The 21,647-nt window shown below is 69.5% G+C and overlaps 1 protein-coding gene across 1 annotated transcript in view; it reads left to right on the top strand.

Annotated features, from left to right (window-relative positions):
• The first annotated feature begins 425 nt into the window (after positions 1 to 425).
• The window catches only part of RXRA (retinoid X receptor alpha), a 34,133-nt gene continuing 12,911 nt past the window's right edge, over positions 426 to 21,647 (top strand). The window contains exon 1 of the mRNA XM_056132735.1: positions 426 to 514. Within this exon, the coding sequence (XP_055988710.1) occupies positions 487 to 514 (28 nt within the window). The 5' untranslated portion in view covers positions 426 to 486. The remainder of the gene's footprint in view (positions 515 to 21,647) is intronic.

Below are 21,647 nucleotides of genomic sequence, written 5' to 3'. Positions count from 1 at the left end.
TCGGCGGCGGCGGCGGCGGCGGCGGGGGCGGGGTGCGGGGCGCGCGGCCCGGCGGCGGGCGGGGCGGGGCGCGAGCCGAGGGGCGGGGCGCGCGGGGGCGGGGCGCGGCGCGCGGCGGGGCGGGGCGCGGGCCGCGGGGGCGGGGCGCGGCGCGCGGCGGGGCGGGGCGCGGGCCCCGGGGGCGGGGCGCGCCCGGGCGGCGCTGCGCCGAGCCCGCGCCCGTCGCGGGCTCCCCGCGGCTCCCCCCACCCCCTCCGCCGGCGCCGCGGCGGTCCGAGCGGGGCGCGGGCGCGCGGCGGGGGCGCGCGGCGCGGGCGCGCGCGCGGCGGCGGCGGCGCGCAGGCACAAGTAGTTTACATTGTTGGGCGACTTTTGCAACAACTCGCCGCGCCGCGGCCTCCGCGCGCCGCCGCCGCCGCCGCCGCCGCCGGCTCCCGCCGCCCGGGCCCGGCCGGCCGCGCCGGGGGCCGCCGCGCCGCCGCCGCCATGGACACCAAGCATTTCCTGCCCCTCGGTGAGTGCCCGGGGCCGGCGGGCGCGGGCGGGGCGGCGGCGGCGGCGGCGCGCGGCGGGGCGGGGGGCGCCGCGGCAACTTTTCCGGGCGGCGGGGGGCGCGCGGCGCGGGGCTCGGCCGCGGCCCTGGCCCGCGGCGGCCTGGGGCGGCCCGAGCGCGCGGGGCCCGGGGCGGCCCGCGCAACTTGTGCGCCCCCGGCCCGGCCCCCGCGGGGCCTCCCGGCGCCGCCGCCGCGCCCGCCCGCCCGCCCGCCGCGGGGCCCTGCGCGGACCCCCGCGCCGGGCGGAGGCGGCCGGGCGCCCGCGCCGCGCCGCGCCGCGCCGCGCCGGGCCGGGGAGGGGGCGGCGACTTTGGGGCCGGCGCGGGGGCCGGCGCGCGGCTGTCAGGCCGGCCGGCGGCGGGGGCTCACCTGCGCCGAGTGGAAACTGGAACAGCTGATCCCGAGCGGACCCGTGCGGGCCTCGCCCGGCGGCGACCCCGGCGGGCGGCCCCGGTGCCGAGCGCCAGCCAAGTTGGCGGCGCGGCTCCCGCGCCCGGCGGGCCGCGGGGCCCATCGGAGCCCATCCGCGCCCACGAGCCCATCCGACGGATGCGAAGACTGAGCGGCCGCGGCCCGCGGGCGGCGCCGCCCGGCCCCGAGCCCCGCCGCGTGCGGGCCGCCGGGAGCGGGCTCCCCTCCGGGGGGCCGCGGCGAGGGGCTCTGCCCCGCCGGAGCGGGTGCGGGGCGCGGGGGCCTGTGCAGGGAACGGGCGCTCCCGACCTGCCGCTGGCCTCGGGCCGGCCCCCGCCCCGGCCTGGCCGCGCTGTCCCGCGTTGATTACATTCTATTTTTTTCCCGAGCTTCTGACCAGCAAGTTGAAGGCCCGCTGAAGCGGCTGCTTGGCCTCAGCCTTTTGTCAACACCAGCGCAACCCCGGGGGTGGGGAGGCCGGCCGGGCCTGTCCAGACCCCTCTGGCCACCCGGGCCAGGGCCTGGAGCTGCGGGCCGGGTTGGGTGGCCGCTCGGCGCGGGGCCAGGCTTCCAGTGCCCTGCGTCCCGGCCCCAGGCCCGGCCTCACCTGCCCAGTGGCCCTGCCGCCAGCCCTGCCCCGGCACCGCTCTGAGGTTGCGGCTTGCTGCCCAGGGCATGAGTGCCCCGGCTGGCAGGGGAGAAGGGGGCTGCCCGAGGTCCGGCCTGCAGGGACCCCCTCCAGCCCCCGCTCGGCCATGTGCTGAGAAGAGGGCGGGCATGTGGGGAGCTGCGTGCAGGCAGGGCCTGCCCCGGGGCTCACGTTGAGGCCTGCGGGAACCCCCGTGAGGGGCTTCTGGAAAGGAGGGTCAGAACTCCCAGGACCCAAAATAGCACATTCCGGGGCCTCCCGAAATAACAGGGTCACGTGGCTCCCGGGAGCCGGCCGGGGCGGCCTGCCCGCACCTCGGTCTGGGCCCGGCCCAGGGGCCCCGAGCACTTGTTTGGGTAAAGGTGGTGGGGGCTCTGTTTGTCCACCAGGGAAGTGTCCAGGCCAGAAAAACAGCCCCCAGAGGCGGCCTTGGCCTGGCTGTTACCTGAGGCGGGTGGCCGGGCTGTGCCCTGACCCCCACTGCCCAGACCCGGGTGGGTGGAGTTGCTGCCCGGCTCGCCCAGCTGTGCCCGTCCTTCAGGGCCCTGGGGAGCCACACCCCCGGGAGGCCCGCGCCACGCTTGGAGAGCCTTCCGAGGGGCCCTTCCCGAGGTGCCCCCCTGGGGCTGCGGGACTCGGGTCCACAGCTGCCCGCCTCAGGAGAGGGCGCCGGCCCGCAGAGGCCCGAGCAGGCTCCAGCCGGCCCCCTCCTGGGCGTCAGGGCTGAGACCCACAGGCTGGGACCTGCCTCGCGCTGGAGGCTTGTCTGGGCGGGCGGCCGGCTTCGTCCCGAGACGCCTCTTCCCTCTGGCTTGTGCAGTGGACAGGGATGGGCCGAGCTCCACGGTACGGCTGGAGGGGCTGGTGTCCACTCAGGTTCGCCTTTGCAATCTTTGACCCGATGATCCAGAAGCGGGTCGATGTGCGGTGCCCTGGGTGGGCGCCCAGCCCGTCCTGCCACTCCCCTTCCCTCCCACCTCTCCCTTCCTCTTGCCACCGCGCTGGCTCAGACTCCTTTGGCACGTGCACCCCCGACCCCCGCCCCTTCCCCGACAACCTCTAGGGTTGGGGTGAGGACGAACCCTGGGCAGGGGTCAGGGGGTCAAGGTCAGGGGAGAGGGGTCAAGGTCAGCTGCTGGGCAGCTTTGGATGCCTGGCCTGCTGCAGAAGCCTGTCCCCAACAGCCTCGGCCCGTGAGGGGCGGATGGCCACTGAGCCAGTGCCCGATGTTCTGAGCAGTTGTGCCCCGTGCCTCCCAGACAGGGAAATCGCACCCCGGAGTTCCAGAGCGATTGTCTGGCTCAGCAGCTGAACGAGTGTGAAATGGAGCAGAAAGCAGGAAAATAGGATGGGCCGCGCGTACGGGAGAGTGGGGCCCGCACTGGCCGCGTCCTGGTGCCCCGTGCATCTGCCCCGTCAGTGTCCCGCGCTGAGCTCTGGCCTGGGCAGGACAGGTGACCAAGCCTGGCCTGGGCTCCCGCTGGGCCTTGGATCCCTGCCTGTCTGTTTCCTCTGGGTCCCACCGGCCGCTCCAGGCCGGCCACTGGCCCGGCTGTGGGCTCCTGCTGTGTTCTGGACTCACAGAGCCTCTCAGGCCGACCTGCCAGCCCTGGGATTGGGCCCCCTGAGGCAGTGCCCCGGGGAGCCACGCCCCCTTCCCGGCTGCAGACTGTGGGGCCCCCTGAGCAGCTGGGCTGCAATCGGCCCGGGAAGGGGCTGCCTGTGATGCGGCCAGGGCCTGGGCTGGGCCTTCCGAGTCCCGTCCGCTCCCCAGGAGTAGCCTCGTTCTCTGAGATCGGGGCTGGGGCTGGGGCTGAGGCTGGAGGACGCTTCCTTGGACCTCGCCGCATCCCTTTGGGGGTCCTCTGGGGAGTGGCTTGTCCAGGCTCTCCTCAGCTGTGGGCACAGGCGGGCAGGCTGGAGGCACGGAGCGGCCCCAGCTGCACGGGGCAGGCATGGGGGGTGGGCGACATACCTGGCCCTCAGGACAGGGGGTGCCATGGTCAGAAACCTGCTCAGGCTCACACACAGGTGAATGTACACATACGGGCACACACACGTGCATGATCAGTTCGCACTGGCTTGCGCGTGCATACCCAGGAACATGAGCAACGCGCACAGATGCTCACACGCGTGCATACCCACATAGACACGTGCACGTGAACACTTATAACACATGCACATGCACGTGTGTACAGGTGCTCACACACGTGCACAGATATGCACATGTATAGGCGCAGATGCTCACACTTGCGTACAGATGCTCACACACATGCATATACATACAGCCGCTCACACATGTATGTACAGATGCTGTGCACATGCACGTGTGCACAGATGCTCACGTTTATGCACACGATGCCCACATGCTCATGCACACACGTCCTGATGCTCACACTCATGCATACATGCACGGATGCGCACACACATGCTCACACATTCGTGTACGTGTGCACAGATCCTCACACACACTCAAGCACACATGTACAGATGCTTACACACATGCACGCATGCACGTACACTCAAACGCGGATGTATATGGGCACAGATGCTTACACTCATGCACACATCGATGCTCACACACTCATGCACATGTACGTGCAAGATGCTCACACACTCGCGCACATGTGCACAAATATGCACTCTCAAACAGATAAACGTACTCATATGCACATAAGCACACGTGCCCAGTGTGTACACATGTAAGCGCACACATCCGAAGTGTGTTAATGTGCAGACATGAGCATATATATGCTTACATATACAAACACAAGCTCACACATGAGCATCTACATGTCTACAGTATGCTCACATGAGTACACGGATACACACGATACACACTAACACACATGAACTCATGCACACGTACAGACATACGAACACTCATGCCCACAGTGCTTATGTGCAGCATACACATACACGTGAACACACGTATGGACACACACGTGTACATGAACATGTGTTGGCACGTGAGCACACATGCCTATGATGTCCAGATGCATGCATACACATCCACACAATGCACAGATGCTCACGAATGAACATATGTGTGCTCACACATGCGTGTACATGTGCAGTCTCCTCTGGGGCCTGTGGTGGGTTTTGTCTGTAGTACCAGTGCGATCTGCCCTCCCGTCTGCCCCAGAGAAGTGGGCAGGTCAGAGGCTGGGCACCCCCAGGCAGGGCAGGGCAGGGCAGACCCAGGCCGGAGACCCGTGGGGCTGCAGTGGAGAGCGGGTGGGGGCGGTGCCACGGGCTACCAATCAGGGTGGCAGGGACAGCGCAGGGCCTGAAGGGGCACCGAGACGGGCCTGGGGCCTCACGACTTCCTGGGGGTCCGTGGGCTTCTAGGGCCCGAGTTTGGGGATCCTCTTCCCCCTCCGTGCCCCCTGTCCTGGGGCTCTGTACTGACCGGCGTGTCCTGTGCTGGGCTGTCTGCTGGGTCTGGGCCAGGTGAGGGAGTGCAGACCCAGGCTTCAGGCGGCTGGGCCTTGGACAGGGTGCAGAGCCTGGGGCCCTGGGGCCCTGGTCCTGGGGCAGCCACACAGGTCATTCTGCTCTGTCCACTCTGGCTGTGGCCTCTTTGGGCCTTGGGGCCTTCTGGACACTGGCCCCTTCGGAGAAGGACCCAGCCAGCCTGGGGTCATGGGCCTGCAGCTCCCGGTGCTGTCTGGGACGAGGAAGTCACAGACCAGCTGGGCACGGGGGCGGAGCCGACGTGACGGTCCTGGGGACCTCTGGGGGCCAGCGTCTGTAGCCCTCTGGGACTGGCTGTGGCTCGGCCCCAGAGCACGTGCTTCCAGACACTCGCTGGCCCGTGTGTGCCCACTGTGCGTCATGGTGGGGCAGTGGCAACCTCTGCATAGCTGTCGTGAGGCCCCCACGCGGCCCCTGGGTGGCAGTGGCAGGCCGTGGGCACTTGCTGTCCGCTCCCCCCCCCCCCCCCCCCGGACATGGTGCAGCGTGCCCTGAGTCCCCAAGTCCTGCTCACGCTGAGCTGCTCAGGGACCCCTGCTGGGGGTGGCTGGACCGCCACTGCTGGTGTCTGCGTCCGCTTGGCCCGATGCTTGGCCACTGCCTCTGAGCCCCAGGCGGCCTCTACAGATCGGACACCTCCCAGGGCCCGCTCGGGGTGTTGGGGTGGCCGGATGTCCCTTCCTGGCTCCTCCCGCCCTTCTCTTCCCTGCCCTTCGAGCCCGTGGCATGGGGCCCACAGCTGAGACCTGGGCTGCGGGTGGACGCTGCGAGTGGAGTGCGGGACAGTGGGCCCTGACCAGCCACCACCCGCGGCCCAGCCGGACCCTCTCTTGGGCCCCCGTTCCCATCCCTTCTGCCGGAACTGCCCCCTCTACTTAGAACCCTGCGGCCTCCTGGCCTCCTCGATGCTGGCTCGCTCCCTGCTTCTCGGCTCTGGCCTTCATACTAGCTGCAGAGGCCAGTCGGGCCAGTGCCGTGCCGGGCGTTGCTGGGGAGCCACCCGCCCGGGCGCAGTTGATGCCTGTGGAAACTGAGGCAGTCAGGGATGGTGCGCTTCGCGGGATGCGTGGGAGCTCGTGGGCAGGGAGCCCAAACCCCTGGCGGGGCGGCCAGAGTGGGCTGCGAGGGCTTTTGGCCTGGTTTCTGGCTGGGGTGCGGTGCTCCGGGACGATGGGCCACGGCCGCCCCGCGGGGACCATCTGAGCCTGGCCTGTCCCCGATCGTGCTCGAGTTCTGGAGGTGCACGGCCCTGGGGCGGGTTTGAGGTCCCCATCCTTGGCCACTCCTGGGGCCCCTCCTCTCCGGGCGGAGGAAAACAGTCCCAGGCCGTGGGCCAGAGTCCAGAGAGGTGGCGCCACCGCCCCGCCCGCACTGTGCCTGGACTTTCTGCCTCTGGCTGGGGTCAAGGTCTGGAGGGAGGGGCGGGGGCCGCTCTGGGCGGGGCGCTGGAGGGAACAGGGGTCCGAGGGGTCAGGCTCTCCCAGGCTGGGGTGGACGCAGATGCTGGGGGGTCGGACCCCTTTTCCGGCCCCCTGCGTGGCTTCTGGTGGATGGCCCATCTCTGGGATGGCCCGAGCAGGTGTGCTGGGTCCAGCGGGCGGGCGCTGGGCTCCTGAGGGCCTGTTCCTGCGCAGCCCGAGGCCAGCTGTGTGGACACCCTGGTGCTGGCCCCAGTCCCTGGCTCCTCTGTTGACCCTTGGCAGGGGCAGGGGTCAGAGGCTGACCTTGTGGTTCCCAGCAGATTGCCTGGCCACCTCTGTTCTCCCTCCATCTCTGCTGGCCACCGTGGGGCCGTTGGTGCTGTAGCGTCCGTGGAGGAGCCTGTGTTGGTCAGGAGGGTGGGGGGCTCAGTCGCGTGCCCGCTTCCCTCTTCAGTCTGACCGTGTGGTTGGGGTGGGTCACTGGATGGGGCTAGTCATCTCATCCTTGCTCTGGTCCGGGGTGGACGGGCTGTTTTGCTGGAGTAGAGGGGGTGGAGGAAGTGGTCCTCGTGGGCAGTGGTTGGGGCACTCTGCAGCGGGCCCTGTGGGGTGCATAGGAGTGCGCTGGGGCGTGGCAGTTTCTGTATCTCTGCCAGCCTGCAATTTGCTCTTGATTCTTGGTTCCACGCCTGGAGGTGCTGGGGACCGTCTGGGGAATCAAGCGGGGGCGTCTCCCCTACAGGGCTGGCACTGTGCAGAGCTGTGTCCGGGCCCCAGGGCTTCTCCAGATGCCTCCTGGGAAGACCCCTGGGCCTGGCCTGCCCAGAAGCTCGGACCTGGATGGCGAGTGGGCAGCGAAGGGGCAGTGGGGGTAGAGGGATGGCGGAGGGTGGAACAGGGCACGCCACAGGCAGGAAGGGACTCCAGGGTGCCCCCGTGGTGGTGCCAGGCCGGGGGCACCCCGTGGCACAGCTCGTGTGGGCACTCTGACGCCGGGGGTCCCTCAGGACTGCGGGCGGTGGGGCCTGGGCTGAGTGCTGAGGGGACTCGTGCTCCCCCGACGCCCTGCCCCCCTCGTGCTGGACTCCCGCCTGGCCCCAGACCCGCAAGAACGTGCGACGTCAGCCGGGGCAGCTGAGCGGGGCTCCCGCGGGCGCCCTGGGCGTCAGGGCCCAGGCACTCGGGGTTGGGGCGCACCCCTCTGCGCTAAGGCTGTAGGGTGGGGGGCTCTGGCAGGGCAGAGATCGGGGGAGGGGACCCCGTATGTGGCAGGGCTGTCCCCCTCCAGGGCAGCGCCCCTGCCTCATCTGTGCCCCGTCCGCTCTGCCTCCCCGGGGGCGCGTGTCACTTGAGTGTGTGTGAGCCGAGCATGTGTCTGTGTGCTCCGGTCGGGGTGTGAGTGCGTGAATGCAATTATGCGTGTCCTGTGAGCACAGCACGTGTGTGCCCGAGTGGGCGTGTGAGTACACGCGGGTGCTGGGGACTGTGCTCTGAGTCCAGTGCTTGGGGGTGCCGCAGGGGGGCGAGTGCAGGGCGAGGCGTGTGACCAGCTGTCCAGCCGGCCAGTCGCTCTCTCTGCCTGGCCCCACGCCGTGTCTCCCGCAGGCCGGGTGCCTGGTCCTGGGTGTGCTGGCCTGCGCGGCGACCGCGGGCCGGGGGAGGCTCAGGAAGGCCGGAAGTCCTTCCTCTGATTGTGGCCGCGGGTGGGGGTGGGGACGCGGGCCGGGGCGGGGGCGCTGCGGGCACCGGCGGGGCTGCCGGGCGGGCGGCCGGCCGGAGGGGCCTGGTTTCCGACACAAACAACCAGGCTGGAGCGATCTTATTTTTATTTCCTATTTTTACTTCCCCGTTGGCTCCTTTTAGCAACTCGGGGAGCGAGGCCCCCGCCCTCCGGTCTCCACGGGCTTCCTGGCCCGGCCCGGCCTGGGGTGCCGAGCCTGTGGCGGGACGGACCCTGGGTGTGCGGCTCCGTTTCCCCTCCTCACGCCTGGCCTGGGCCGGGCCCTAGTGCTCAGAAGACCACCGTTGGGTGGGCTGCAGCGTGGCTGGGCTGGGGGTCCCTGTGCGTGGCGGAGGCCTGGACTCGGCGGGGGGTGCAGCTTACAGCCAGGAGGTGTGGGGGGCCCCCGGAGTCCTCTGGGTGGTGGACATTGGGAGCCTGGCACAGGGACGCGGGCCTGTTGGTCCCTGCCCACTTGTGGGCAGGTGGGGGCAGGACGCAGGCCCGGTGGTCCCACCCTTTGCCACGGCCACGTGGGGGCAGGCCCTGGGCTGTAGCTGTGGGGTCTGAGTGGGGTGTGGGGGAGGCGTGGCAAGGCCCAGCCCCGAGCTGCAGGCTGCTCCGTCCCCCACTGCCTCTTCCTGGGCGGGCGGGGGTGCCTGGATCCCCAGCCATGCCCAGACCTGAGTTGGGGTGAGGTGTGGGGGGCCCCGCTGCTCGGGGTGTCCCTGCGGCTCCACCCGGGACTGGGCACAACAGGCCTGTGGGGGCGTGTCCGGCTGGGGCTGGGGCTCTGGGTGGTGGGGCCCCTGGGGTGGGGGTGACGCCGGGGCCCACCCGGGGCCCGGCAGGCGAATGTGGGAGCCTCCACGCGCGGACTGCCGCTGCCCTGCCCACAGGGGTGCGTCCAGAGGATCCCTGCCGGCGGAGGCTCTGCCCCCCAGCCCCGTGAGCCTGGCCGGCCACGGGTGGTGTCACCCTGGACTTGCCTCGGCCTTCGAGCAAAGAGGATCTTTCGAAACTGTGGGAAAGGGCACTTCCTCGCTGCCCACGGGCCCGCTGGGCACTGCCCGCCCCACCCCCACCCTGGCCTGGCACCTGCCGTGGGGCAGCCTGGAGGCCCCGTGTGTGGTCTGAGCCTAGTGCCGGGGTGGGGGCCTGGGTGGGACTCAGGGCAGCCGCGGCAAGAGGGAAGTCGGGGGTTTCTCCACAGAAGCCACTCGGGCCCCCACCCCAAACCGGCGTCGCCCTGATTCCTCTGGAGGAGGTGGGACGTTGTGCTTACTCTCTGGCATCTGGACTACTGGGTCCCTGACCTCACGTATGCCCAGCACTGCCCTGTGTGCCCCTCACCTGCTAGCTGCCCCTCGGTCCTTACCAGCTGCTTCCATGAAGCCTCCTCCAGGAAGTCCTCCTGGGTTATCCTACCCAGCCCACGGTCTTGTTGTTCTGTCATCAGGGCAGTGAAGATGGGGCTTGGCACCCCCTTGGTGTCAGACTGACCTGTCTGGTGTCACTGAGCGGGGCCAGGGTTGTCTGCAGCAGCCCGGAGGCCTGGCGTTGGGTCCTGGGATGCTGTGTGCGCCCCTCCCCCAACAGTGAGGCCGGCTGAACGATCACTGTGGCTCACGCAGAAGTGCACTCAGGTCAGCCTGTGCCTGAGGGGCAGGTGGGCACTGAGAGCTGAGGTAGATTCTCCCTCAGGGACTGGATGGGGGTGGCACTGACTGAGCCTTGTTCCAGAAGGGGAAACTGAGGCGGAGGACCTCGAGGGAGTGAGTTGCGGACTACAGCTCTGGCTACAGCTCCCGGCTGTGCCTGTACAGAACCCCGGGGCAGGGCTGGGGGGTCCCCATGCAGTGGGGGGTCCCAGTGCCTGGTGTGTCCCTCTGTCCCTCTGCCTTGTCCCCGCGTCTGCCCCCTTGGGCCTCTGTCCCGAGGCAGTGGTGGGGTCAGGGTGCCCGGGGCTGGGTGCACGAGCTGTGCAGGGCTGCCCCCCCCCCGCCCCCGCCCACATCCTGCCGAACCCGCCTTCTGGTCCAGGAGCCCGGGAAGCCTCCGGGCACCTCTGCAAGCGTCCCTGTGCCTGAATATTTCATCAGTGAAACCCAGGCTGCGGGAGGCCCTGGTGGGGCTGGCTCCGTCCTGGGGGTGGGGGTGTGCTTGTCCGTAGGGGTGCGAGGGTGTGCGGGGCAGGGCTGGGCAGTGTCGTCCCACCTGTGGCTGCTCCTGGGCCTCTCCTGTCCCATGTCCTGGGTGCGGCCCGGGGATGGGACAGGAGAGGGGCCAAGGGATGCCCTGCCTGGGCTTAGGATTGGCAGCCCCGTGTGACACCCCTCCTCAGCCCTGTGGGCCAGTGTTGGGCCCACCCATTCAGGGCTGCCTAACGTCAGGGGGGCTTTCCCCAGGAAGCAGTCAGGCCCTGCAGGCAGGGGCGCAGGTGGGGGGGCACAGCCCTCAGTCCTGGGCGCTGGGTGCTGGTTTTTTCTCATCTCCCTTGGGGCCAGCGGCGTCCACACTCCAGGGAGCCTGTGGCTTCTGTGGCTGACCGGGATTGGCTTGTGGTCTGGGCCCGGAGGAGAGAGGAGTCAGGGAGGCTTCCTTGGACCTGCCGAGAGTGTGTGTGTGTGTGTGTGTGTGTGTGTGTCTTTCAGACCTGCTGGGGGCAGCAGGCCTGCAGGGGGGTGTGGGGAGAGGGGAGTTCAGGGGTGCTAAGCAGGGAGGCCATTCTTCTCCCCCAAGAGCACCCCGGGGCCTGCCATGGGGAGCCAGAGTCCCTGTTGCACGTGTGTGTGGGCGTGAACGACTGTGTGCATGTGACTTGAGTGCTGGCGTGAGCACCCGTGTGTATCTGAGTTCCTGCACGTGTGTGGGTTGGTGTGTCCCTGTGCCAGGGCTACAGGTGTACACGTCGTGGCACGTGTGTGCAGGTGCGTAGTTAGGTGTGAACTTGCACGCATGTGCAGGGAGGCGCGTGTGCACCTGTGCGTGCTCCCCCGGGGCCCTGGCCTGTGTGGCCCGTGCGTGCGGCCGGACACGCCTTTCTCCCGCGGTCAGCAGGTTTGCAGGCTGCCCCGCCCGCTGCGGGGGCTCTAGCCGTGAGGCCTGCGGGCCTGGGCCGGGCCAGGCGTCCCGGGACCGTGAGTCAGCGCCGGGCCGCTGCACCTGCTGGGCGAGCCCGGCCACCTGCGGCCGAGGTTCCCGCCCTCCCCGGGGCGCTGGCCCTGCCGAGGCCGAGGGAGGTGGCCTGCTGCCCTCGGGTCTGGGGCGGGGGTCTCCCGTGGCCGCAGGAGCTGCCTGGCCTCCCCAGCGAGTCCTGTGTCCTTCCTGGGGTGTGGGAACTCGGGCCCCACCTGGAGGCCACCCCCTCGGGGCCGCAGCCTGAGCCCTGGCCCCAGACGTGACCTGGGGGTGCGGGGTGGGTGCTGAGCGGGGCCTCATCCTGCCTTGGGCCTGGTTGTCCCAGGGGCGTTTTCCCACGCGTGCTCGCGGCACTCGCGGCTGACGGGCTCTGGGGTGTCCAGGGGCAGGAGCGGGGCCCCTCGCTGTCAAGGCCTTGCGGCCCTTGGCTGACCGGCGGGAGAGAGCCCCACGGCCCGTGCCCCGCTCTCCAGGGACCCCTGCGCTCCCTCGCGCCCGACCCCTCACCTGGATCCGAGGGGCCGCCCCGCCCGGCCCAAGCCTGCCCCGGAGGGAGGCGTGTCCCTAGGGCCCTGCACCCCTGGCCCCCCCAGAAGTGGGGTGGAAGCACCTCCAGGGCAAAGCCCAAACCAAACACCCCCTGGCCCGCCTTTATCTGGGGCCGGGGCCGCCCGGCGGGTTGGGAAACCTGATGGCGCAGATAGTTGCCCAGGCGCCGGGCGAGGCGGACGGGCGGTCGGACGGGTTTGGTTCCTGCGGGGCGCTGACCAGGGCTCCTCACGCTGGCCTCGAGGGGGGCTCGGTGGCGTGGGCCTGACCCCTCTCCTGGACCCGAGCGGAGGCACCCATTCCCAGGCCTCAGTTTCCCCATCTGTTCCAGAGCCAGGGGCTGGGAGGCCTGATTCCAGACTTGTTTGACGAGAGCTCGGGCCCAGGGAGAGGTGGACGGGCAGGGTCCTGAGCGCACTTCAGGGCCAACCCCCAGCCTTTCCAGAACCTTCCGAACCTTCCCGAGAACACCCTGCTAGGAGAAGCCAGCCGAGGGGCCGCTCGCAGGGGAGAGCTTGTGCTCTCCGAAATCCGGGGGCGCCCCTTGGGGGCTACTCAAGGACAGGAGCTGGCCTGGGGGCCCCGCTGAGCCCGTGGGAAGAAGCCGGGGTGCGGAGCGGGGCAGGCCGAGACCGGGGCGGGCCGGCGGGCGGAGGTGTTGGGGTGCGGCCTCCCCGGGGCAGAACTTGCTGTGCAGCCTGAATCAGAGAAACTGGGGCGCGGCCATGGAGCCTGGGGTGGGACAGCCCAGCCTGGAGCAGCGTCACCCCCTCCCCAGCTCCCTGGCCCGAGCAGGGCAGGGATTGCCCCGGTGGGGGCAGTGAGGGGTAGGGAATCTTTCGGTCTCTCGTCAGGTGTCCTCTGGTCTCCTCAGGGTGGGGACCCCCGTTCCCTCCGGAGCCCTGAGGCCCTGCAGCTTAGCCTGAGCCCGGTCACTGGCCGTCCCCCCACATTGCTCACGGGCTGTTCCCCCAGACCCCGATCACCAGCCCTGCCCCCTGCTCCCGTGCCAGCCCCTTGGAGACCGACACAGCCTTTCCGGGAGGGAGTAGCAGGAGGCAGCATTCCCGCCATGCCCACGGCAGGTCCAGGCCGTGCTGTGGCCCCTGCACCCTGCCCGCCCTCACAGGTCTGACTGAAGTCCCGAGTCCACCCTGTCCCAGCCCCCGCACCGCTTCAGCCTCCTTTGGGGGCTGGTGTGACAGATGTGTCTCACAGGGCCCTGGTGTCCCTAGGAGATCCTCTGCCATGTGGCTGTCACGGAGGAACGCTGGGGCCGGAGAGCAGAGAGGACCCCCCTGTACTCTGCATGTCTGTGGCTTCTGAGCAGTGGCCCCCAGGTCCTGGACTGCAGGGAGTCCTGTTCAGGGAGGTCTCATGGCAGAGAAGTTCCGTGGGTCCTGGGGCAGGGTGGCCCCATGGGTGGGGAGGTTCCTGTGACAGGGCAGTCTCGTGGCAGGGTGTCCCGTGGCAGGTCAGTCCTGTGGCAGGGCTGTCCCGTGGCAGGGCAGTCCAGGAGGAGGTGGGTGGGTGGAGACGGGTCGGGGAGACGCCCGGGTCCGTGCCCCAGTCCCTACACGGTCCCACTGTGCCCTCGTGGCTCAGTGGCGGCTCCTGGGGGGCGGTTGTGGGGCACAGTCCCCCGTCACAGCAGCCGCCCGTCCTGGGCAACCCCTGCTGGATTCGTTGGGGGGTTTGGCCCCACTTCTCGCCAACTCCGGGACCCCTGCAGCCCCGCCTCCTGCTGCAGCCCCTGGGGTGAGCGTGTGGGGATCGGTGTTGAGGCAGGTGGGCTGACAGTGACAGCGTCTGTCTCCCTCCGCCCCGCTGATGCCGCCCCAGCCTGCTCTGTCCCTTATTGGGACGGACAGGAGGCCCCACAGGGCACCCCACGAGAAGCCACCGGCCGCCCCCAGCACTGCTGGCGGAGTCCGACCTGGGCAGCCCCGTGAGGGCTCTGAGCCTCGCATTTGGGGGGCAGCACCCCCTTTCCAGTGTGGATGGCAGGGGCCGGGGTCAGTTCTGCCCCATTCTCGCCCCACCCCGTGCACACCGGACCAGCAGCCCCCTGGGGGCCTGCCTGCACGGGACCCCAGCCTGGGCTGGCAGTGGCCTGGCTGCGTGTTGAAACCGGCGGTGACAGCTGCGCATGTGGAAACGGCGCGTGTGCGTTTCCCAACTTCCTGCTGCCGCCCGGGCCGGGTCAGCTGCCTGGCCGGCCGGGGTCTCTCGGGGCCGGGCCCGACTTCGTTCCGGGGAGGAGCCACTGCCCGACCTGCTGGCCCCCCGGAAGCTGTGGGGGTGGGGAGGGGCAGGATGGAGTGGGCGCTCCAGCCCTGGGAGCAGGGGGACACGGCGACCGGTCCCCACCCCCCGCAGAGCCCGCAGCAGGCCCCCAGCCCCCCACACCCCTGCGCACGTGATGCAGCAGGCAGGAAGCCGGATGCCCGGAGACCCGTGACCCGTGGGTCAGGGCACCGCCTGCAGACCCTCCGTGTCCAGGCAGGAGTGGGGACTGAGGCTGCACTCAGGGGGTGCCTTTCTGCTGCCGTGGCTTCCAGCACGCAGCTCCCCTCCCCGTCCCGCGGGCTGTGCTCGCTCAGTCCCTGCGAGTGGAGGAGCTGCCGCCCAGAGACGGTGAGGGGCAGTCCCTCCGCCACACAGCATTGCCCAACCCAGCAGTCCCAGGAGTTCAGTGCCCAGCACCAGAGCTCCCCCGGTGCTCCCCAGCGTGGCCATGTGCTTACGGCACTGGGCTTGCTGTGCTGTGGAGAGGTGTGGGCATCGGCCTCCTACAGACAGCCCCCGCTGATGTCTGCAAGGCTGATGGAACTTGTCCGCACCTGGAAGAGGCTGTGTGTTCGCTGCCTGATGCTGGACAAAGGGTGCCTGGGCAGGACTTGGCCCCGTCTGCCCATTCAGCTCCGGGGTCTTTTGGGTCTGCGGAGCGAGCTGGAGGCCATCGTGGTATCTGGCCCCCGTGTGGCTGAGTCGTGGCTGCACCTTGAGTCCAGGTCTCTGGAGACTGACCCACCCCACTGTCAGTCCCCGGCCTTGACCGTTGTGGCTGCTCTCCATGAGTTTCCAGGGGCAGGGGAAGGCGCAGTAGGGAGCCCCGTCCCCACTGGGAGGATCATGGAGGACTTCCTGGAGGTGGTGGTGCTGGAACTGGTTGGGGTGGCCAGAGGAGTTTTGGGCCCAGAGCAGCACGTCTGAGCCCAGAGGCGAGAGCAGGAGCTGCAGTTCCTAGAAGTGATGGGCGCCCAGGGCCAGGGCGGGGCCGTGAGGGAGGCTGAGACTGCGGCTGGGCCTGGCCAGAGGCCCCAGGGCCGTGGGTTCTGGGAGCAGAGCCTGGGTCAGCGCAGGGTCAGAGGCCTCCAGGAGACTGGGCGCATGGCCCCTCGGGGTCACCGGGAACCAGCGGGGGCAGCCAGAGGGCAGCCCAGGGAGGACTCAGGAGCCTTGGCTGGCCACCCCCAGGACCCCTCCCGGCCGCGCCACCTCTCCGCGCCTTGTGGGGGCGCCAGAGTGCCTCCTGCAGCCCCCACACCTGGGGGACACACAACACAGCCTTGGGGGTAGCGGGGGAGGCAGGGCTAGTGCCCTCCCCACCCCACCCCACCCCTGCCATGAGCACGTGGGGACCCTGAGCTTCTTGTTTGCTGGACTGGGGCGCCCCCCAGGCCCAGGGTCAGCGTGCGGGGCTCCGGCTGGGGCCCTGGTCACCTGCTCTCTGTCAAGTCCAGGCGCGTTGCCCGGAATCTCTGAGCTGGGATGAGCCCGGACTGGGTGTGCGGGGACCGTGGGAGGGCCAGGGTGTGGCTACCCGGTTCCCCAGGCCAGGAGCTGGCCTAGAGGGTTCTGGGCTGGAATCTGTCCTGACTGCTTTGTCAGGCAGAGGGCTTCCTGGAGGAGGTGTCCGTGCTGGGCCAGGACTGGCTGGGAGCCTGAGGGCCCCTGAGCACCGGAGCCGGAGGTTCATGGGGGCAGTGGGGCCGACTCAGGTGACTGAGGAGCTATTTGGAGACTGTGGGGGTCCAACTGCACAATCTCTGTTGAGGGGGACCCACATATCCCCACCTGCCCCGACCTCTCAGGGTCTGCAGGCGGGGACAGCCCTGAGGGTGCCCCGGAGACGCACTGGGCTGTGGTGCCCAGGAAGGATGGCGGGCTCCGGGGGGCCCCAGGGCCCTGTGCTGACACTGGACCGGGAGTTGGGGAGGCTTCAGAGTGGGGGTGGAAGCTGGGTGCAGACCCTCCATGGCCCATGGACCTGGGACTACCCTCCAGACCCCCAGAGTGGAGGGGAGGTGAACGAGGACCGGGTGTGGGGAGTAGGGATGTTCAGGGTGCGGGGGTCTCGGGGGCCCTTGGGGTGCAGGGAGGGGCTTAGGGGACTGGTGTTTCTGGGTTTTGTTTTTTGGTTTGGGGATCACACCATGGTGCTTGGGTGACTCCTGTCTCTGTGCTCGGGGATTCTGGCAGGCCTGGGTGGCCGTGCGTGGCCAGCGCCCCCCTGCTGTGCTATTGCCCTGGCCGGGGTGTTGTTATTTCCTGCCGTGGCATTCCAGGCTGGACCCCGAGAGACACCCGGCCCGTCTCGCCCGGCCCAGGTCCCCGGCGTGCCTCACGCTCGTGGGCCTGCAGAGGTCCGGGCACCAGATGGGGCGCAACTCTTGGTTCCAGGAGGCGGCCGGAGAGGCGCTGGGAAGCTGGGAAGCTGGGGTCCTGGCTGCCCTGAGGAGCATCTGCCCGATGCCCAGCCTGGGTGCCCGCACCCCAGAGGAGCCCCGGATGGCCTGCAGCTGGTCCTTGGTGCCGCCGGTTCCTGGTGGGCAGAGATGCAGCCCGGGGTGGGGGCTGGAAGGCCCCAGCACCCTCCCCGTTTCTGAGAAGCTTCTAGAAGGTGGCTGGCTCAGGCAGGCTTCCATCCTCCGGGCACAGGCCACGGAGGATCACAGTGTCCACAGCGTCCCCCAGTGGTCCTTGGCTCGTGGCCTTTAGCAAGGAGCTGTCCATGGGCTCCCTCCAGCCACCTCCGTCACCGTCCTGAGCCCACCGCACTCCTTTAGGCTGCCTCCCCCCTGCATCCTGGTCTCTCCCCCTCCTGTATCCCGGCTTTTCCCACAGCCCCCCGCCTCCCCTGCAGCCCAGTCCCCCCAGATCCTCTCCCAGGCCAGCCCCCCAACAGAATAGGGCGGGGGGGCTCTCGTGCACAGCCTCCTTTCTGTGCGGGGGTCTCGCTGGGCATGCCCACCTGCCGGCAGCCCGCGCGGGCCCAGCGGCCAATGGGAGTGGCTGGAGCCCAGGTGTCTGCGGGGGCCGTGGCCTGGGAAGGGGAACTGGCCTGCGCAGACACCCCAGCGGGCGCCCAGCTGGCGGCACAGACGTGGGGGCCGCCTCGTGCCCGCCAGGCGCCATGCTGCAGCGCCAGTGCCGGTGGGGGCTGCCGGGGCCCCCTACACGCTGGGCCGCCCCGCTGGCCCTTGCCGTGAGGCGTCCCCCGCTGACCTCCCTGTCGGGGCGCCGCAGGTGGCGGGCAGGTGAGCGGGCCTGGGGCTGGGGGGGTGCAGAGCGAGACTCCAGGTGGGCGAGTCCACACGGCCACGTATTGGCGCAGCGTGGCGGTCCCTTCCTGTGAAGGTGCCCGGAGCCCCTGAAGCCCTCAGCCTCGTGACGGCGTGAGCCCCCGCCTCTCCAGGGCTGCTGCTCCTGGGCGTGGGGTGTCGCCGGGGCGGGAGGGGCGCCCCCTGGATACTGTGGGGCCCTGGGGCTCCAAGCTGTGGTTTTCCTCCCTGAGCTTGATGGGGCCAGAGCTGCCATGTGGGGGCCGGCGAGGACTCAGCGGTGGGCAGTGCCCAGCGGTGGCCCAGAGGCGGGTCGTGGGCCGAGGGTCCGGGCATGTGGGGGGCATGGGGCTGGTCGCTGGGCACGGCCGCAGGTGCACTTTCCACGGGAAGCACCCCGTGCCGGGACATTGGGGATCCCCAGGCTCTGGGACACAGGCTGTGCCCCACCACGGCCCTTGAGGGGCTCCACCTGGGCTGGGGACAAGGGCAGCCTCGGCTGTCCCCACTCTGGTGCCCCAATGCGCTGTTTGCTGGCTCCCGACACGGCGACAGGCACACAGCGCGGCACAGGGTGGTGCCGAGGGGGAAGTGGGCACCACTCAGGGTGCTAGCCTGACTGCCGCGGGGTGGAGGGGTCTGCGTGGCTGTGGGGATGCTTCCTCAGGGCAACGTCCCCCTGGGGGCTTCAGGGCCGTGGTCACCTCTGCACCCTGGGTGCCGGGAGACTGGGGGTACAGAGCTCGCCTGCTGGGCCCGCAGGGAGCTGTGAGGGGTGGTGGGGTGCAGACTCAGCATTATAGGGGGGCTGTGTGCGCCCAGCAGTGAGCCGCAGGCGGCGCATATCCATGCAAGGTCCCTCATCAGAGATGGGATGGGGCTCCGGGGAGCGGTGAGTGGTCTCTGATGGCCACATTCACCCCCAGACCCCACCACAGCCCCAAAATGAGAAGACCCAGTGGGCAGAGTGGGGTCAGGGGCTGCCCCTGGCCAGATCCTCTTCCCACCTCAGCTGTCTGCCTTTTCTAGAATGTTCGGCACACTCCGGCAGGCTGCCTGGAGAGGCACATGAGGGTCAGCCAGCCGCCAGTGGCGCCTGCGGACTGAGGCCGGGAGTTCCCGCCTGCGCCTGACCCCTCCATCCGGCCAGCCCACAGAGGGGGCACGCCCAGCGCCCATCCATGCCCGCGGGTGCAGAGCTGAGGGCCGGGAGGGCACGGCTGGGGCGCACCGGGCTCCTCTGCCCCGTCTCTGTGCCCTTCCGAGGTGCCTGGGGAGGGGTCGCTGAGCTGGGACCCCTGGGCGACCAGCACCGCCGCTGTCCCTGCCCACCGGGGGTCCGAGGGAGGGGCAGCGGGCGAGTTTGGTGGCCTTGGCCGGCCTGGTCTTGGGGCCCTGATGGTGTTGCCGCTGGCCCCTCTCCAGGCGGGGCCCTGCTGGCATCGCATAGGGAACCTCTGGCCACGTCTTCCTCCCAGCCTGCTCCCCACTTCCCCACAGCGGCTGCACCCCACCGCGGGCCCCGCGGGGCGGGTGGGCGGGCGGGGGGTGCCTCTGTGGGGACCTGCAGGGTGGGCGGGTGGGGTCCCTGCCAGCCCCCACACTGCTGCCCTGCTGCCCACCCTCGCCTGCCCGTCCCTCGGCAGCGTCAGCCCACACCGACCTGCACAAAGCCCGGACCCCTCCCTGCTGTCGAGCGTGAGGGTGACAGGGATGGTGGTCGTCACGGTGATGCTGAGGACAGAGGTGGTGATAGTCGGGTGGTGGTGAAGACCAGAAAGGCTGTGATGAAGCCAAAGGGGATGATGAGGAAGGGGTGCACTGGTGGCATGGAGATGATGGTGGAGACGGAGGTGATGGAGATGGGGGAGGCGCTGCAGGGCCGGGCGGAGGGGGCGAGGGTGGTGATCCTGAAAAGGGGGTGCAGGCTGCGTGGGGGTTGGTGCTCAGGTTACTGTGTCCAGCACCGCCCGGGGCCTCCTCGTGGGGCTGTTTCCCTTGGTTAGAGGTTGACCGTGGGGCCTGCGGGTGGACGTGGTCAGGACTGCAGCGGGCTCTCGGCTGAAGGGCTTGGCTGCCCTGTGAGGCCTGAGGAGCGCCCAGCTGGCCACAGGTCTGGACCCCGGCGCTGCCGCCCTGGCGTGTGTGGTTCCTGGCCGTGCGCCTACCCACACGTCTTTCCTACACCCCTGCTCTGGGCGGGCCCTGGGCCCGTTTGGAGAGCTGCAGTGGTGCCAGGAGGCCCTGTGGAGCCCCCGGGCCAGTGGGGAATGGCGCCTTCCTGGGTGGGGGCCCAGGTGAGGCCCCAAGGCTGGAATTCCCTGGGGGCCGTTAGCCTCTCGCGGGTGTGGCTGTCTTGAGTCTCGGAGAACCAACGCCTGCCCCGCTTCCCCACTCCATCCTGGTCTCTGTCCCTCCCACCCTCCCCACTCCTCCACGCTGCTCTCTGCCCTCCACACTGGCCTGTGTCCTCCCGCTCTCCCTCCTCACCCCTTCCTACTATACCTGGGTTGGGGGGTGGGAGTGAAGGGGATATTGGCCTGGCCATGCAGCGGGGTAGGGGGCTGCCTGGGGCCCAGGGTCTCCCGCTTGCGCTCCCTAACCTGCTCGGAGCCCCTGAGGGCTCTGGGTGGCCAAGCGCGGCCTTGGGGTGTCCCCTCGCCCATGGGGTCCTGTTGACCATATGTCTTCAGCAGGGCAGGAAAAGGGATTTTGCCCAGACCCCCGAGCCGTGAGCGGGCTCTGGCAAGGGTGCAGCTCCCTGTCTGGCTGCAGGCACACCCATCCCCCTCAGGGCTCTGTGGTTGGGCGGCTAGGGAGACGCCCCCTGGAGGGAGCTGGGAGCCCCGAAACCAGGGGCTTCCGTTCCAGGGGCCGTCCCTGGGTTGCGGGCATGGGCTTCCCAGGCCCCTGGTGCCCCCCCTTCTGGAGGATGGGGCTGCAGGCTCCACAGGGCAGGAGAGCCCCGAGCACCTACCTGACAGGCTGCATTTCCTGTCCTCCTGCGGGACACGCCGAGGCCGGAAAGGAGGGGGGGGTCACCGCTTTCTGCTGGGGGCCCAGCATGTGCTGTCCAGGAAATGCCTTGGGTGGGACTGTCCCTTCCCTCCCCCGAGAAGCCTCAGGGCTACCTGCCCGTCTGAGCACTGCAGCAGGAGCCGCTCAAACGCGGGCCTGCTCCCGCCCGCTGAGGGGGCTGAGCCCCTGGGCCCCACCCCATCAGCTGTCCGAGCCAGAACAGCTACCCTTGCCTGCCCGCACAGCCTCCCCCCTGCTCCTCAGTCTACCCCGCCTCACCTGCAGTCTCCCTCCGCGGCCCCCCAATGTGCAGGCGGGCTCCCCCGTCCTCGCATAGCACAGCCTCCCCCTGACCCCCAGTCCCTGCGCCCATACAGCTTCCCCCCTGTCCCGGCACGGCCTGTTTGCTGGCCACTACCCTCCCCTGCCCCTTTGCCTATGAACCTAGGGGTGTCTGCCCCTTTGCCTATGAACCTAGGGGTGTCTGCCCAGATGCAACATTACTGGCGGTTGTGTCCCCCCAACTCTCACCAGGACCTCATCACCCCGGACCCGCGGACCGGGGGTAGGTGGGGCGCTGTGAGGTGCTGGGCTTGGGGTGTTGGAGCGTGACCTGGCTGTGGCCTCGGAAGGGCAGGGGCTGGGCCCAGAGCAGGACCCGGTAACGGCACTGGCTGGAACCTAAGTGAGTGTCCAGGCGGCCTGGGGGGCTGAGGATGTGCTGGAGTTTCTCTGCCCTCCCCCTCCTGGCCAGGAACTCCTAGACTGCAGAAACCACATGTCCATTGTCACCAGGGCCATTGTCACCAGAGCCCATTGTCATCCCTCTTGGGCACGCTCTGTAAACAGGAACTGCCCAGGGGGCCTGCCAGGAGGGGGCTGCTGGGGGTCTGGGTGCCACCAGCACCGTTGGGTTGCAGTGAGACTCGGGCAAGGCTCTGCTGGGACATCGCACTGGGGGAGGACAGGACACTGAGGATTCATGGGCACTGTTGGGTGTCACAGACTTGAGCATGTTGGGGTGCATGAGCACTGTTGGGATTCCTGGGACTGTCCGCACGGCACTGGAGGGGCTCCTGTTCGAGGTTTGATGCCCTGGCAGGGAGGGTGGGCGACAGGCCGGGGCACATGCCCGGGGAA

The sequence above is a fragment of the Sorex fumeus genome, unplaced genomic scaffold, assembly GCF_029834395.1.
Source record: "Sorex fumeus unplaced genomic scaffold, SorFum_2.1 ptg000095l, whole genome shotgun sequence".
NCBI lineage: Eukaryota > Metazoa > Chordata > Mammalia > Eulipotyphla > Soricidae > Sorex > Sorex fumeus.
This window is presented reverse-complemented; position numbering and strand designations above follow the sequence as displayed.